Below are 17,055 nucleotides of genomic sequence, written 5' to 3'. Positions count from 1 at the left end.
CTGGGGAAGATTGAAGGCGGGAGGAGGAGGGAGACAGAGGATGAGATGGTTGGATGGCATCATAGACTCCACGGACATGAGCTTGAGCAAACTCTGGAAGACAGTGGAGGACAGGGGAGGCTTGCGTGCTGCAGTCCACTCTTTGTCTGAGGCAAAGACAGGGACATGACTGAACAACAAGGTCTGAGGAGGGAACAGGGAGGGCGGGAAGCAGCTCCGGCTGCCGGAGGGAAGCGCAGGAATCCTCGCCACGCAACGTTCTGTGTCCTGACTGTGCCGACCCACACCCGGCTGGGATGCTGTGTTAACTTTACGAGCTGCCGGGGAACACCGAGCAAAGGGCACGCGGGAGCCTTCTGAATTCTCACAACCGCACGTGGGTTGACGTCTCAACATAAACATTTTAATGTAAAAACGCAAGAAATCCATTGAAGTTTCACTGTGAGATACGCAATGAATACATGTTTGCTCTAAGCACGCCCCACACAACATTGGAGACACATTTGTACTAAAAAACCCTTCATTATCTCGAATTGGACTGGGAGGCCTGTTCTTTACCTGGGGAATCCCCCCGGGTGAGAGGAGACGCCTGGCACATCACTCGTCAGTCCGCACATACTGCCTGAGCGCTTACCATGTGCCAGGCCCCGTCCTAGGCACGGAGGAGACAGCTGCAAGCTCAGGCCGCCCCAGCCCTTGCGGTGCTGATGTTGTAGTGGGAGGAGATGGGGGACAGAGACACTAAGTGTGTGCTTAGTCACTCAGTCGTGTCCGACTCTTTGCACACCTCTGGACCATAGCCCGCCAGGTTCCTCTGTCCAGAGAATTTTTCAGGCAAGAATACTGGCGTGGGTTGCCATTTCCTCCTCCGGGGGATCTTCCTGACCCAGGGGGTCAAACCCACATCTCCTGTGTCTCCTGCACTGCAGGCAGCTTCTTCACCCGCTGAGCCATTCAGGGAAGTCCCGAGCAGAGACGTAAAGAGCTGTGTGAGTAAGATGACTTCACACGGCCGTAAGTGTGCCAAAGAAAGCAGGACAGTGAACAGAGCAGAGGTGGTCAGACAGGTGGAAAGTCAGGGAGGGAGTCCCTGGGAAGGCGACCTCTGAGCAGAGCCCAGCAGGAATTAGCTATGCAGACTTTTGAGGGAAGGGCATTCCAGACCGGGGAAACAGCACGTGCAAAGGCCCTGCGGCAGGAACACAAGCTTGGTGGACTCCCGGAGCATACGGCTGGGGACACGGCTGGTGTCCAGTTGGTCCCAAGCACCTTGTACTCCTCCCATCCCCTCACGTCAGAACTAGAAGACCCTTCTGACACTCAAGGTCCCGCCATGGAGGGACACGGAAGGCCTGGAGGGTCGGGGTTTGCCCACAGCCACCCTTGGTCCACCTCCCTCAAGTTCCAGCTGGAAGCTGTCATATCTGGAAACGGAAGAACCCACACAGGCACCAGACCCGGAGCCGGGAAGGACACAGAGGCCCTCGGAGGCCTCCCCAGAGCCCAGCCTGGGCGGCCGGCCGGCTCCGAGGCAGGTGGGACCTGGCTGGGCTCAGGCCCTCGGCGTGCCACCTGACCACTCCACCCGATCAAATATGCAAGTGGCCCTCAGGACAGCAGAGGGGAGCATAGCTGAGCAGCCTTATCTGGGCCCCGCCCCAGCCACCCGAGGCCAGCGCCCTGCTGTCCCCTGACTCCCGGGCCTCAGGGCAGGGTGGGAAGCCCGCTCCTGGGAGCACCCAGACCAGACGGGGCAGGGCAGGAAGGGACAAGACCGGCACCCTCGGCGGGCAGGGGCTGGGCAGGGGCTGGGAGGTGACTCCCGTTCGGGTGGAATTCCATCTCCCTGAGCTCACCTCCCTTGGAGCAAGCAGCACATTCCAGCAGGGCCAGCCCCATCCCGGCTGGGCCCCCATCCCCAGGGCTGCCTTCTCGGGGCTCAGGCACCACCTGCCCAGGAAGGGTCCCCAGAGCTCCCCTGCACGCGTGGCGCTTAGTGTCTAGCGAGGCCTCGAAGGCACACCTGGCCCGGTGCAGGAGCGTCACAGAGGTGCAGAGACTGACCCCCAGGCCCCCAGCAGAAAGCCGGCTCCAAGCGCAGCAATCAGGGGCCATCCACAAGGCCAACCTCCCCATCTTCCGCAGCCCATACATTCCTGCCCCAGTGCCCGTTTCCCCAGGGCTGAGCCCGGCTCTGGGCCCTCCCAGCATAATCTTCAGGCTAGCTGTCCTGCTAAAAGCCCAGGGCGTCAGCTCTCACCTCCAGTTGGTGGCTCCCAGAAGTGGCTCCAACCAGGACCTCCCAAGCCCAAGTGCACCCCCATAACCATCACCCCTCATGTCCAGTCTCCCCCCACCCCAGGGCCTGACTGCAGGGAGGTGGGCTCCCGCTCATCCACCCCAGATGCAACCCGAGCTGGGTTCCCGCCCATCCCAGCCCCTAAACGGCAGTGCCCCCTACCCGCCCATGGGCCCTGCAGGGCTGGGGCACCTACTGCCACCCCGCCCCCTGCACTCTGCTCCCCACCTGGTCCCAGAGACCTGCCCCCAGCACCCCTCCTGCAAAGCCTCTGCAAGAACCGCCAGCCCAAGGGGGACGCTTTCTCCTGGGCCTGCACTTGACCCCAGCCCCCTCTGCAGCCCCATCACCCACGGGCACCTGTCCCCACATATATGTAGTCTGCCCCAAGGGCCCATACTTTTGGAGGACTTCACGCCCCTGTAGAGCTTTCCTGGTGGCTGAAATGGTAAAGAATCTGCCTGCAACTCAGAAGACCTGGGTTCAATCCCTGGGTCAGGAAGATCCCAGGAGGAAGGCATGGCAACCCACTCCAGTATTCTTGCCTGGAGAATCCCACGGACAGAAAAGCCTGGGGGGCTACAGTCCAGGGGGTCACACAGAGTCGGACACGCCTGAGCGACCAACACCATGCTTTTACAGCGGCTGTGACTTCTCCCTGAACTGCCTCCCTCCCGCCTGCCTTGTCCACGTGGAGGACTCCTACGTATCCTTCAAAGCCCTGCTCAAGGGTCCCTCCTTTTTGCCCCAGAGGCGTCCGGACTTCTCCAAGAAGAAACTGCTACCGCCTCTGAGCCCTCACGAGCCTCCTGAACAACTGCGTGCCTCCGGCACAATTCAGTCCCGAATCATCACTTTTGCTCCTCTGCCCGCCTCTCTCACCAGAACGAGCACCTTGAGGGCAAAAGGAGTGGTGAGCTCATCCCCTCACTGCCCCAAAGGTGGGAAAGAGATGACGCAAAGCCACAAAGATCCCAACACCATCCAGAGATTCCAACCCACCGCTTCGCATGCCTCTCTCCCTCCCAAAGACCTTGATTTCAAACCCAAAATGTGAGAGTGTAAACATTAACATTCTACAGCCCCGACCTCGACAAGTCTGTGATTTCAACCCCAAAATACAGTGACCCTAAAATTCCAAAATATGTGTCCTGGTGCTGGGAAAAATTGAAGGCAAGAGAGGGGGACGACAGAGGATGAGATGGTTGGATGGCATCACCAACTCAATGGACATGAGTTTGAGTGACTCCGGGAGATGGTGAAGGGCAGGGAAGCCTGGCAGGCTGCAGTCCACGGGGTCACAGAGCTTTGGACACGACTTGGCGACTGAACAATGATAACAAAATTCCAGCAGCGACTCTGCTTGGAGCATCACATCCCCAGAGGATCTGCTGGCTTTGTCTTCTCACCTGACCCCTCTGACTCAACACTGCTGACCACACGACTGCTCGAGACAGCAGGTCACGGGCTGCAGGGGTGCCCACCCCCCACCCAGCACAGCCCCTCGGACACATCTGCAGGTGAAAGTCTGGCTCAGCGTCCCCCAGAGCAAACTGGAGACACGGTGATCCCCGCGTGGTACTCATCATCAGTCAGCTGGGGCGGGGGCGCCCCTGCAGCCCCAGGGCCACCCCTCGTGGGGTCTGCCACTGCCCCGGCCCCCGGGACGCACACTGCGTCCCCCTCCCCCCGTTCTCTCGCGCCGGCTGCCAGCAAGCCCAGAGCCCCATGGTCAGGTTGAGTCTTGTCTCCTCTCAGCAGGGGGAGGGAGCCGGCGATAAACACATCTGCGCCTCCTTCCAAGATGCTCACCAAGACCTCCAGCTCCACCGCACCTGCGGCCCACGGAAGCCTGGGGTGGGCAGAGTCTCTGGTGCGGGGTCCCACACCTGCAGGCTGCAGGGTCCTGGGGGTCCCCCAACTGCACCCCCGCCAGGCCCCAGAATAAACGGAGGCTCATCGTGCTGCGTGACAGATGGGGACACCGAGGCCCGCAGAGGGGTGGGCTCCAGGCTGAGCCTCGGCTTCCCGGGGCGAGGCCCTGCTCCTGGCCGCTGGGGTCTGGGTCCGGGCACTTGGGGTGCCTCGGTTCTGGCACTGAGGTGCCAGGCAGGGAGACCCCCTTCCTGCCGTGCTCTGACAAAGTGGCGTGGGCACTGCCCCGGGGAGCTAAAGGCTAATCAGGACCCGCTCCGGGCCTCAGCTTGTACCCCCAAACCACAAAGCGGCTGCGCTGGTGGTTGATTGTGTGTGCTGGGGAGCCCCAGATTCTACCTCTTTGCTCTAGAAAATACAGCGTCTGGCTGAACGGCCATCCAGGAAGCCACCCTCAAGTGTCCTCTCAAACCAGGGTGGAGCTGGGTGGCGGCAGAGGGGGTGCTGTCGGGGTGCCGGGGGCACCCCTGAGCTCAGAAGCGTCAAGTCAGCCCCAACCCGCAGTCTGCCAAGATGCCCAGATCCCACTCCTGACCCCAGCCACGGCCTCCGTCTCTGTGATTCCGCCCTCCCCCGCTCCAGAACCATCAGGGGCTCCCCAGGGGCCGTCGAGGACCCACCCCGTCAGGCCATGTGGACACAGAGTGCCTCTGTCCACCAGGCCCTGGGGTGTAGCTGAGAATGTGACATATGAGGTCTCTGTCCTCATCAAGCCTGGGCTCTGGGAAGGGGAGAGGCCCCAGAACGAGGCACCATCCGGGAAACGGCTAGGAAGGGGCTGAAAGGGGGCACAGCGGAGCTGTGCAGTGAGGGCGGAGCAGCTCCGGGAGGAAACTCACCGCTCTCACCTCCCGGGCCTGCAAGGCGACCACACACCCTCCCAGCCACTGTTACCCCCTCAGGGACCCACCAACCAGCCAGACTGGGCCCCTGAGCTGACCCCAAGCCCCCTCCTCTGGGCCTTTGACCATGACCTCTCCCCATGAGACCTGGCTAGCCTCCATCTCTCTTCTCCACTGAGCCCAACCTCACTCGCTTCCTGGGGTCCACCTACTCCAGGAAGCCCCCTGAGGTTGATCTCACGATGTCGGACAGCTCCCGTCTGCTGCCTCATCCCGGAGCTGCTCTGAAGAGCACGCAAGGCTGTCTCGCCTGCTGGAGCTGGCAGCTCAGGGAACCGTCTCCCGCCTGACGTGCATGGCCCTGCCAGGCGCTCTCTCCTTTTGCCCTCACTGTGGCCGGACCAGGCAGCCAGATGGGAGAAAACATGGGGTGGAGGGAAGCCACTTTGCCTTCTGCTGTCCACCCCCAGGGATGGGAGCTTCAAGGTTAGGAGGGAGCCAGTGACCTGTGACCTCAGCCCTAAGAAGTGCTCTGACCGTAGCAAATGGGAGGGACAGACTGCCCTGGGCAGGCACTCCGGCACAGGGCTGGACCAGCAGGGCCTTCAGGCCAAACCGCCACCCCGCCATCATCACCGGGTACAGACCAGCCGAGCACCTGCCTGGTGACTCACCATGGCCAGCCGGGAGGCTCTGACACAGTGGGAGGGACAGACAGCTGCTGGGGCCTCTTCCTTGTGCACCTGCAGGGAGCCCGGCTCCCCTCTGAGACGGGTGGGCCACCCCCAACATCGGTAGCAGACGGCTCCCTCCTACGCCACACGTACGCACCGTCTGCGGTCACACCCACCCTGTGCTGAGGGCCAGCCCTGTGCCAGGCCCTGGGAAGGGCTCCCCGGCCCCCTCCCCGTCCCTCTTCTCCCTGGACTGAGGACACTCCCGCCAGCCCTGCTTCCTTCCCCGGAGGAAGAGAGCGGCGAGAGCCCTGCTCAGAACCCTGGGGGCCCACTGCCAGCCCACACAGTGCAGAGGATGCCAGCCCGCCAGCCAGACTCCAGGCTTCACATTCTGGCTCTGACCCTGAACAGCACGTCAGTCAACCCCTCTGCGCCTCAGTCTCTTCATCTGCAAAATGGGGTGGCAGTGCTACCGTTCACAGGGATGCCATGAGGACGACGGGAGAAGACCACCGGCCCCCAGACACGCTCGAGCAAAGCAAGGCGCCCTGGCAGCCGAAAGGGCCGTGCCAGGCCCCCTCGCCAGGGCGTGTGTGTGTTTCAGCCCCTGGAGTAACCTTCTCTTCTCCCTCTTGCACATATTTCAAGAGTCACTGGTGACGACCAGTTTCGAAAACAAACAGCGAAAAAAGTGAAGTGCTTGTGCATGAAAATCTGGGTCTAAAGCCAGAGGTGGCGGCCACTCTGGGACACCCCAGACCGTCTTCCAAGCTGAGCCCAGACTCTCGGAGGGCGTGAGGAGACAGTGAAGAGGGGGCGGCCCCCTCCATCCTTTTGAGCTCCAGACCTTGGTTACGCTGACCAAGGACGTGTTACCAGCCCTGGCATGCACCCCAGAGGGATGACTTCTACTGAACTCACCTCCACTCCCGAGGCCCCCGAGGCCCACAATCGGACTTTTCACAGCTGGTTTTGTGGATCCCAGGACTAGAGTTCATATCCACCCCTCATCCCATCTTGCTGAGTTACAATGTTCTAACAGGGACACAATTACTCATCCTTGTCGGTAACTGACAGGTGTCATTGCACACAGGACCCCCAAGCAGCAGCAAATCAACCACGGACTCCAGCCGAACCAGGCTAAGGGCAGAGCCCTGCGCCCCATCGCCAGACCCCCAACCCCAGCCGTTAACGAAGAAGCCGTTTTGCGGCGTCTGCGCCACAGCCGCCCGACTCCCCTCCCTGGCTGCCTACCTTCCGGCCTGCCTCGTTATTGTGTAAGTTCATGAGAGTCCGGGCGTTCTGCTTGATCTCCCGGGCGTCCACAAAGACCTTGGCGAAGCCGATGCCATAGCGGATGTCGGCAGAGCAGCCACCCCACTTCCAGCCCTCGTCCCGGTGGTACTGGCCCTGCTTCTCCTTGTCGCAGCCGCAGTCGCTCAGGTTGCCCTGGGTGCAGGCTGCTGTGATGGCATGGGCCACGCCCGCGGCGATGATGGCGTAGGTGAAGGCAGCCTCCCGGCTCCCTGCGGGGACAAGAGCGGAAACACTGGGCTCAGGTCCGGGCGTCCAGGGTGAGGAGGCAGGCTGAGCTCTGCTGGGGTCCACCAAGACCAACCCAGCACCCGTCCCTGGCCCCCAGAGCCCCCCCACCACGTGCACCCCCATTCAATCCCCAGTCACTGAATGCCCGGGGGAGTGGACAGGGGCAGCAGAGGAGGGGGGCACCTACTTGCCTGGCCCCTGTGACGTCAGAGGAGGGACCCCCCCAGCATACCGATTACCACCCCACTCTCCACGCTGATGTGGCTGCGTGCACGTGTGCACACACACACACAGAGGCCCTGGTGACCGTCAAGCAGCACTTTGAACACCCGCAGTGTGCAAAGGCTCTGGAGCCACAGGCCTGGGCCGCAACCCCAGAACATCAGTCTCTCAGCTGCCGCCACCCCTTCCCTGGGTCTCGGCCTCCCCCCATAAAGTGGGGACACCAGGGAATAAGAGATCAGAGTTTATTACCGGTGTCTGATGGCGGAGAACACCTGCTATGAAACTGAGTCAAGCCTGCGAACGTGAACGGAGAGTGACGGCTCTTTGCCACTTTGAGCCTTCAGGTAACTGATAAAAGGACCTTTTGCAAAATGCAGTGTGCAAATTTATCCTTACACTTTAATATATATTTTATTGTTATTTTTTGAACAGTAATGTTTAAATAGAACTGCTTAATAACTCTACCAAATACAATAAAAGCAAAATTTTCAGTCAATAAATAAGCAAGGATTAAAAAGAGAGAGAGATTAGAGTCTGTCCGCAGCTCCTGGCGCCCACCTGGCCCACGGCACCTGCGTGAGCAGCAGCTCCTGTCTTGCTCCTGCTGCGCCCGGGTCACCTCAGTCCAGAGGTCCAGCCCACGAGACTGTGAGCATGTGCAGACAAGGCTGGGACCTGCTCCTGAGCCTCCGTCTGACACAGACATCAGGGCTGGGGGTGGTGGGGGGGAGGGACTGCCCGCTGGAACTGGAAGACAGGCTGGCATCAGGGAGCGGGGTCCTAGGGACCCCACTCGAAGTGGCATCGAGTCCTCACTCTCCATTCGCTCTCACAGGCTTGAATCAATCGTGTAGCCCGCGGGCTCCACCATCAGACACTGGTCTAAACTCTGACCTCTTATTCCCTGGGATCCCCACAAGAAAGGCACTGTGGCAGGGTCCCCACCTTACAGGGGGGGAGGCCAAGACCCAGCGCTGAGGGGTCGCTTCCCCAAACGCTTCCCCAGCTACGTGGAGACAGGGCCTGGCCTGGACGGTGGCTGGAGGCCCCATGGAAGGAGGTACATGGGCCCAGCAGGAGGGTGCTGGGGTGGTCAGTGGGGTGCAAGGGTGCTGCATAGCTGGGGGCCAGGAGACAGACCCAGCGGGGGGAGTCACTCGGGCTGATGACTCAGCCTCCCGGCCCCTCTGGGTCTGAGAGCAGTACCGACTGCCTGGGAAGGGGAGGAACCCAGGCCCGACGTGTGGTGTGGCCGCTCAGAGCCAGGATGGGTGGGGGTCAGGGAAGCCCCTGGAGGAAGAGGCCCTGGGGGCAGAGAAGCATTTCAGGATCTGGGACGGGGTGGTGGCTGAAGTAGGGGCTGGGGAGGTGGAGGAGGCAGCAACCCCCAAGATGCTTCAAGCCCCGGGTCACTGTCACCTCACTCAGGCAGGCCTTTTCTCACGCGCCACCCCCCCACCTTCACTGCACAGCCCTCCACCCAGGCTGCCAGGCCACGAGCACCCTGCCCCCCAGCCACCCTCCCCTGCCGGCCCCCACTCCACCAACCCTGTAGACACGGAGACCTATCCACCTGCCGGACCCACTGCTTCACCGTACCACGGCCAGACCCTGGCATCCAGGACAGCCCTGCTCACACAGGGGCTCCGGAGCCCTAACACTCGAGTCCAAACCCCAGCTCAGCCACGGAGTGACCGCAACGCAGACAAGTCCCTCCTCGTCCTGAGGCTCAAGCTCCAGCTCACGCTACCGAGCACCAGACACACAAGGAAACGACACACGCGAGCGGGCAGGCAACAGCGAGGACAGAGCTTCCCAGACAGCAAAGCATCACCAGGTGGAGGGAACAGAGACAGTAAGACGGGGAGGAGAGCCCTGTTCCGCCACTTTCTGGCTGTGTGACCTCAGCCGGGTCACCTAACTGCTCTGTGCTCCAGTGCCTCCACTATGAAATAGGAGAACGGCCACCCACTTTGTCAGGGAGGTTGAGAGGACTTGGCAGAATTAACAAAGAATTTAGCAGGGCCTGGCATGAGAAAGAAAGTAGTTTGACTCTTTGAGACCCCATGGACTGCAGCCCGCCAGGTTCCTCTGCAAGAACACTACAGTGCGTTGCCATTTCCTTCTCCAGGGGGTCTTTCCAACCCAGGGTTCAAACCCAGCTCTCCTGCATTGCAGGCAGACCCTTTACCAGCTGAGCCCCCAGGGAAGCCCCGCGTGACAAAGTGACCCCGGGGATCAAACTGATTACAATTCCTACTGATGATGTTAGTTAACAGTCCCTTAGGAGAAGGCTGTGAGGTAAGGAGGAGGAGTCTTCATTTGTTGAAGAAACTGGGGCCAAGAGAAAAGTCTGGCTCGTTCAGGCCACCCAACCGGTGTGGCGTCAGCGTGGAGCTGTGCAGACCAGGTGCTGTCCCCAGTGACCAAATGCCCGCAAAGTGTGGAGGCCCGGCTGGCGGCCTCGGCAGGTGAACGGACACTGTGTCTCCTTTATCCGCCCCTGAGCAGAGCAGCAAATTGAGGAGGAGTGGGGCGCTGGCCTGCCACTTGAGACTTGCCCTGCTCCCCAGGCTCATCCCTGGGACGGAGTAGGGCTGCGGACAGTGGGCGGGGCTCTCCCACTCAGTGGGCGGGGCTGGGACAGTGGGTGGGGCTCTCCCACTCAGTGGGCAGGGCTGGAGACAGGAGGCAGGGCTCTCCCACTCAGGGTCCCAGGCCTCTGAGGCTCCTGTGCAACACGTGGCGACCCAGACGCTCAGGGAGGACACTTACCCAAACCCAACAGCGATGCTGATGGCTTCTGTTCCCACCGGGATCCCCCCAGCATATCCCGGATGGGTGGGGGAAGGGCGGCTACCCCTGCACACGCACAGCTCCCCTGAGTTCAAGGTCACCGCCTGACCAGGGTGAAGTCTATCATGGGCCATGGCCTCCCCTCTCCCCCCACCCCCAAGCTGGCCCTCACCTCTGCACCCATGGCCCCTGGGAAATAAAGGGACCATTACTCTTAGCTTCCGAGCTCCCAGGACCCAGGAACCGGCTGCTCAGGTCCAGATGCGGAAGGGCCGCTGCTGACTCCTGCCATCGACCTTGACCTAGACCGTGCCCACCAGTGTGAGACTAGGACTGCCCAGCCGCCCTACTTCCCCTTCCTCACTGACCACCAGGGAAGCTGCCCTGGGCAGGGGGCTGGCCGTGTAACTCTTGCCAAGCCTGTTCACCTCTCAAGGCTTCTATTGCTGCGTCTGTGAAATGGGTGTAAGAGCATCTGTGAGTCATGGGCTGGCAGGAGGCTGACTCACTGTGCCAGGCATGGAGTGACTGTTCCGTACACAGTTGATACCACCGCTGTGACTGTTATTAAAGATCTTTCTTTAAAGAATATACGTATTTGGCTGTGCTGGCTTTCAGCTGAAGCACGCGGAAACTTTAGCTGTGGCATGCGAACTCTCAGTTGCGGTGGGCTCTTAGTTCTCTGACCAGGGATCGAACCCGGGCCTCCTGCATTGGGAGGGCAGAGTCTTAGCCACAGGACCACTGAAGGACACGGCCGCCTCATGCAGAGGCCGGTGTGTGGAAATGATCCAGCGTCCAGCTGCCAGGCCAGACTCAGGGTTCCTGACCTGTTTGGCTCCCACTGTTGACAGCCCCCATGACAGCGTCTGAGGGAGGGCTGAATGAATGAGCAACTCCACCCTGCCAGAAGCTGGGTGACCCTGGGCAAGTCACTGAGCTGCTCTGAACCTCCGTTTCTGTATCTGTGAGTCTCAGCCACCTGGCCCGAGGCCGGCGCATGAATAAGCGGGGGTGAGTGTTATAATGATTGTTTAACAGATGGAATCCCAGGCCTCCCGGGAGGAACGGAGTGAAACTCCCCCCCTCAGCATTCTCCATCGCCCTCCTGCCGTGTCAGACTCGTCTGCTGGCTGTTGCTCACGCCACACCGACCACTCCCGCTGCCTCTGAGCTTCACCCCCTACAAGGCAGCGCCGTGTCGTGTCCTGAGGACCTGCTGCAGAGCGGGTGCTCAGTACATCATCTGCTTAGTGAATGAATGAAGGCAGGCTCCCAACAGTGGCCAAAAGCCGAGGGCGCTTCGTTGAGCACGTATTACCAGCTTGGCACTTTGGAGAAGAGCTCTGCTCAGCTGTGGGTGCGGAACCCAGCTGATTGGGGTCCAGAGAGGCTCTGACCCAGCAGGTGCAGGGCAGGGATGGGCCGCGGCTGTTTAGCACGACCTCCCCGTCCCCCAGCTTGGGGCATCGGCACAGAGTCTGCCCGAGGCCTGGGGTTTGGGGGCTTTTGGGGATGCAGGCAGAGACTAGAAGCGAAGGGACCTTGGTGAAGCACCTGCTCTGTTCCAGACCCACACTTGAGGCTGTTTCCCAATGGCCCTGTGGGCGGCCACCATTCTCCATTACCGAGGAGCAGGACACCGAGGCTCTGAGAAGCAAACCAGCCCGGACTGGGATTCCGGGCCCCGGTCGGTCGGCAGGGTCCTTCCTCAGTCCCGGCTCCCTCCTCCCTTCCTGGCTCCTCACTGCATGGGAAAGCCCAGGGTTGAGAGAGATTCCTTTGGCATAAGGCATCGACCCCAATCAAAATGCCTTTATTTCTGCCGTTCAATGGTTATCGGTTAAAACATCAATAAATCACTTATGAGACCCATTTAAACGGGATGGGCTGCTGAGAACAGAGCTGACAGCAGAAAGAAGGTAGATAAGGATCCCAAAATCGTAAACCCTCAGACTCTCCGCGTGAGAGGCCACCTTACACGCTGCCCGCCCACGCCCCCTCCACCCGCCCAGGCGCACAGCAGTTCCTGACTGTGTCTGTGGGAAACTGGGGCTCGGGGAGCGGACTTGCCCAGGGGCAGCCAGGATGCCAACACGGAGGTCACAGGCCACCTCGAAGGACTCCCCCAGCCCCGACAACGTGCGTGCTCCCGGGACGACCCCTCTCGGCCTGGGGAAGGCCCTCCAGTGGGGCGGTTTCCCGAAGCTGTGTGTGTGAGCCTCCCTGGACACACGCGCACACGTGCCCTTGGGGGCCTGCTTTACTGTTGCAGAAACGGGACGGGGTGGCAAGCCACTGGCACCCGCTTCATACGGAGGGAAGCAAAGTCGTGAAATGCTTCCTGTCCGCCAGGCTCTTTCCCAAACGCTCAGTGCAGATCGACTCACCTCATTCTGGCCCCCCATGAGGTGTGCAGTGTTGTTACCTCCATTTTACAGATGCGAACACTGAGGCCCAGAGAGACGGTGTGCTCTGGCAAGGACCCAAACCCAGTCAGGCTGGCCCCAGAGTCTGACCCTCTCTCCTGCCTTGATGGCAGGACACCAACTCCAGTCCCTGGCCAGGCTCTTTCCAGATTCTTCCTCGTGGGGCCAGTGGGCTTGGCCACCACTGACCGTCCCCTCCAAGGGCAGACTCAGCCCCTCTCACCTTGACCACGCCCCCGCTCTGGTCCCTGAGCAGAGGAAGAGCCTCTATCCGCCTTGCCTCTCCTTGCCCCCCGACCAAGTCAAGTGCCCTGTTCCTTCACTCCACAGCTATTTCCTGAGCACTTCCTGGGTGGGGGTTACTATGCTAGGGGCTGAGGAACCTGAGGGAGGCATCAGGTGAGGCCTTGCCTTCTGGGGGGACAGACAGCAAGATCGCCTCGCCCAGGCAGCCCAGGGCTCTGCAGAGTGTAGGACAGGGAGATGACGGGGCAGGGCGCTCTGGGGGGGGGCTTCTGCACAGAGAGAGAGGGCTCCCGGGCCACCAGGGTCAGGCAGCCCTGCCCTAGCGCGGGCAGTGGTGGGAGCAGGCATGGGAGGAGATCCTGCCAGGCCCACCGCCCGGCCCGGGCAGAGGGCCCTCTGTCTTCAGAACCAGAGAAAAGTACCCGGCGCCACAGACATAAAGCCCAAGGTTCCTCCTGGACCCAGAGCTTCACAGAGGCCGGGAGACTTGCCCAGGGTCACCAGTGACTCAGCGAGACCTGAGGGTTAGGACCAGGGTCTCCTGGCTACCAGCAGGAGTCCTGCCCACCAGCAGGAGTCCTGCCCTTGCTGCCGCCTCTGGCTCCTCCATGAGGCCACCAGCATCTGCAGATGATTTTCCAGCCAGAAGCCCAGGTGGCCTCAGCTCTGAACTTGGCTATGATGGAGCCTCTTCATCCCTCCCACCTGCTCCCTACTCAGCAGGGTGACCCTCAGCAAGGACTCCAGCTCCCCAGCCTCAGCTTCCCTGCCTGGGAAGTGAGAACCGCCCGGAGGACATGACCCAGCTGGCCTGAAGATGAAACGAAACCTCTGTGTTCAGAGAAGCCCAGTTCCCTGGGAGGTTCTTCGTAAAGACTGGAGTTATCAGGGAGATGAACCCGGGGAGCCCGGCTGACGCCCTCCCGCATTCCAGCTCCGTAATGATCCCGGCGGGGACAGAGGAAACAAACTGGTGTCCAAGCCTGCCCAAAAGATTCCATTCCAACGCCCTGCGCAGCCGCTGCAAATGGTTTGCACCGGAATATTATCTGGGTGTATTTACGGTATCTTACTGGAAACCACAAAGTGCACTGTATTTTTTTTTTTTCTCTTTTTCTATTTAAAGCCGATGGGTCAGAGAGTGAGCAATCTGCAGTGACACCGGCCGAAATATATGAAGATTTGGAAAACATACAGATGGAAAAAGGTGGCCTCTGCCAGCCCTGTGGCACGGTGCTCACAGCCCTCTCTGGGCTCAGAATGCCACACCTGGCTGTCTCCGAGCGGAAGAACTGGGAGACCCCTGGATGAACGGAAGAGTGGGGGCTTCAGGGCCACGTGTCTTGGCTGAGCCCGGCTGACAGGTCGGGCCCACAGAGCTGATCTCCAGTCCCCAGCCTCCGCCCTTCTCTCCTGCCTCCACTGCAACCAAGCATCTCCTCCCAGCGAGCAAGGCTGGAGCGCACTGCTGCTGCTCATCAAGGCCCAACAGCAAACCTGCAGAAGATCATTCACACAGCTGAGGGTTGTTTTTTTTTTTAATACTCGTACAGTGCAGTAATTTGGCCCATAGGTGTATCAGAATCTAATTCAAAATAGCCATACAATTGACGGATACTCGCTCAGATGGTAAAGAATCTGTCTGGAATGCAGGAATTCCTGGGTTGGGAAGATCCCCTGGAGAAGGCATTGGCAACCCACTCCAGTATTCTTGCCTGGAGAATCCTATGGAAAGAAGAGCTTGCTGGGCTACAGTCCGTGGGGTCGCACAGAGTCGGATATGACAGAGCGGTTAACACACACATGGGTACTCTATCTTCCTATGGTTTAATTATACATACATTTACGAACAAAGAAGAAATGCTCAAGGCATTCCTTCCTTCCTCCAAGCCTTTCTGCCTTCAGTTTGCAAATACCCTTCCTCTCCCACTGACCTGGTGACAGGCCACATTGCCCAGTGGTCGCAGAGCAGGGCCAGGGACAGGGGAGTGCCGATCCAGCTGGGTTGACATGCCAGCTCCACTTCCCGGGGGTGGGGCCTGGGGTGAGTTGTCTGACCTCTGAAGGCCTCAGTTTCCTCCTCTGTGAAATGGGAATAATAAAGCACCTGCCTCCTAAGGGTGTCAGGAAAATGAAACAAGCCCAGGCACCAGCCACCAGACCAAGAGCACGCCTGGAAGGGGTGGGTAAGCAGTGGCTCTTCCTAGGAGGGTTTGTGGTTATCATCTCCCTTAAGGCGCAGCTTGGGGTCCCCTCCGAGGGGCCTTCCTGACATCCTCTCCGTGGCTTGTGGCTCAGAACCTTCACCATCCTTATTCTGTGTTGAATTCAAAGATGAGTTCAACACAGAGGACCCAGATTACTCATCTGTGACGCCTCAGCAGTTGAATGAATGAACGTGCGTGTAAAGGCGTGTGAGAGTGTGAGGAAAGCTGGCAAGAGAACGTTTTAACAAAAGAGTCATCTCAAAGAATAGTGTCAGGAGAGCTAAAACCCAGGATGAACTGAGGCTTGCAAAAAAAAAAAAAAATGCACACGAGACAAAAAGTCCTTTGTCAGCTGCGTTCTAAACAAGAATAGGGAAAGAATAGGTCTTTTGCTCTGCCAAGGTGGCGTATTGTTAAGAAATGGCAGAGAGAAAGTGGAGCTGGCTCGCCCCTTGCTTCTGTGTGTCTCTCTGGAAAGGTCTTCAAATCACCCCTCCGAGTGGTCATCGGCTCACCAGACATGGGCTCCGTCCACCCGCCCAGCCCGAGATGGGGGAAAGACGGAACCGTTGTGCAAGGCATGCAGATTCCCAGGCCTGGGCACCCCGGGGAGAGGGCCGAGCTGCTCCGGAGAAGCGGTGAAATGGGACGGGAGCAGAAGCCCAGAAACGCGTCCATGTTGCCTGGCTGGTAGGCAGAGGAGGGTGGCCCCCAGCGCCTGAGTCCTAGGTCACCAGTGCCCTTCCCTGGAAAAATTCCACAGGGGCGTACCAAACAGGAGGTCGTGAGTATTTGAAAAAGAATGCAGCCGTCCCCAGGAGCGCATGTCAGGAAATCACCGTTTCTCTGTTGACAATAATGCTGGACTCCTAGCAGATTTCTATATGTGCTAAGAATCTGATGGTTCCCACATCCTGTCTTTTCCCCGGACACAGGGGAGAGAGGGTCTTCAGAGAGCTCTCCCCACCCCTATCCCCTGGCAGACCCTGCAGGAAGGATCCTTCCCCACCCCTGTCTCCAGCCCCTTTCTGTCCCTGCCGTCCCCCAGCGTCCAGCCGGTGCCCAGGTCACTCTGCCCACCCCTGTCCCCCAGCGTCCAGCCGGTGCCCAGGTCACTCTGCCGGGGCCACACCTGCAGGCCTCCTGTGACTGCCCCTCCCCACCACACCCTTCCTCTCCCGGGTTGCGGCGGCCCATTCTAGGTGACCCAGCGGGCAGCCTTCCACTCTCCAGCCCAGTGCCATCGGCCCGGTGCCCAGCCCTCTTCTAGCAGACTTCCAGGGCACACTTCAGCCCTGACTTTGCTGTCTGTCCCCAGCAGATGGTGGGCACCCCAAGGGCAGGCCCGATGGCTGATTCATCAGCCACTTATCACACGGAAGATCCCAGTAAATATCTGTGGGGCCAATGAATGAATGAGTGGGCGGACACACGGGCAGGGGAGTCCCACGAGCACTTAAGTCACATGAATTCGACCAAATGCACCTGAAGCAGAAGTGAACTTAACATACCGTGCGGACGGGGCTGCAACCTGGTGTAAGAGTGTGGAGAGCCCTCGGGAAACCGAAAACACCACTTCCTGGTGGTCCAGCAGCTAAGACACAGTACTCCCAAGACAGAGGGCCCGGGTTCCACCCCTGGTCAGGGAACTGGATCCACGGGACGCAACTAAGCGTTCACACGCCGCAGCTAGAGACCCTGCATCATGCTGTAACTGAGGCCCGGCACAGCCAAACAAACAAATAAATGTGTTTTAAAAAAATTAAAAATAGAACTAGCATATGGCAATTCTACTTCTGAGTATGTCGCCAAAGAAAATGAAAGTGCTAACTCAAAAATATTTGCACCCTCAAG

At 59.7% G+C, this 17,055-nt stretch overlaps 1 protein-coding gene across 1 annotated transcript in view; it reads right to left on the bottom strand.

Moving 5' to 3' along the window:
• The window catches only part of WNT7A (Wnt family member 7A), a 64,000-nt gene that overhangs the window by 35,030 nt on the left and 11,915 nt on the right, over positions 1–17,055 (bottom strand). Inside the window, exon 3 of the mRNA XM_018066672.1 lies at positions 7,008–7,279. Within this exon, the coding sequence (XP_017922161.1) occupies positions 7,008–7,279 (272 nt within the window). The remainder of the gene's footprint in view (positions 1–7,007; positions 7,280–17,055) is intronic.

Source organism: Capra hircus, chromosome 22, assembly GCF_001704415.2.
Source record: "Capra hircus breed San Clemente chromosome 22, ASM170441v1, whole genome shotgun sequence".
NCBI classification, from domain to species: Eukaryota; Metazoa; Chordata; class Mammalia; order Artiodactyla; family Bovidae; genus Capra; species Capra hircus.
This window is presented reverse-complemented; position numbering and strand designations above follow the sequence as displayed.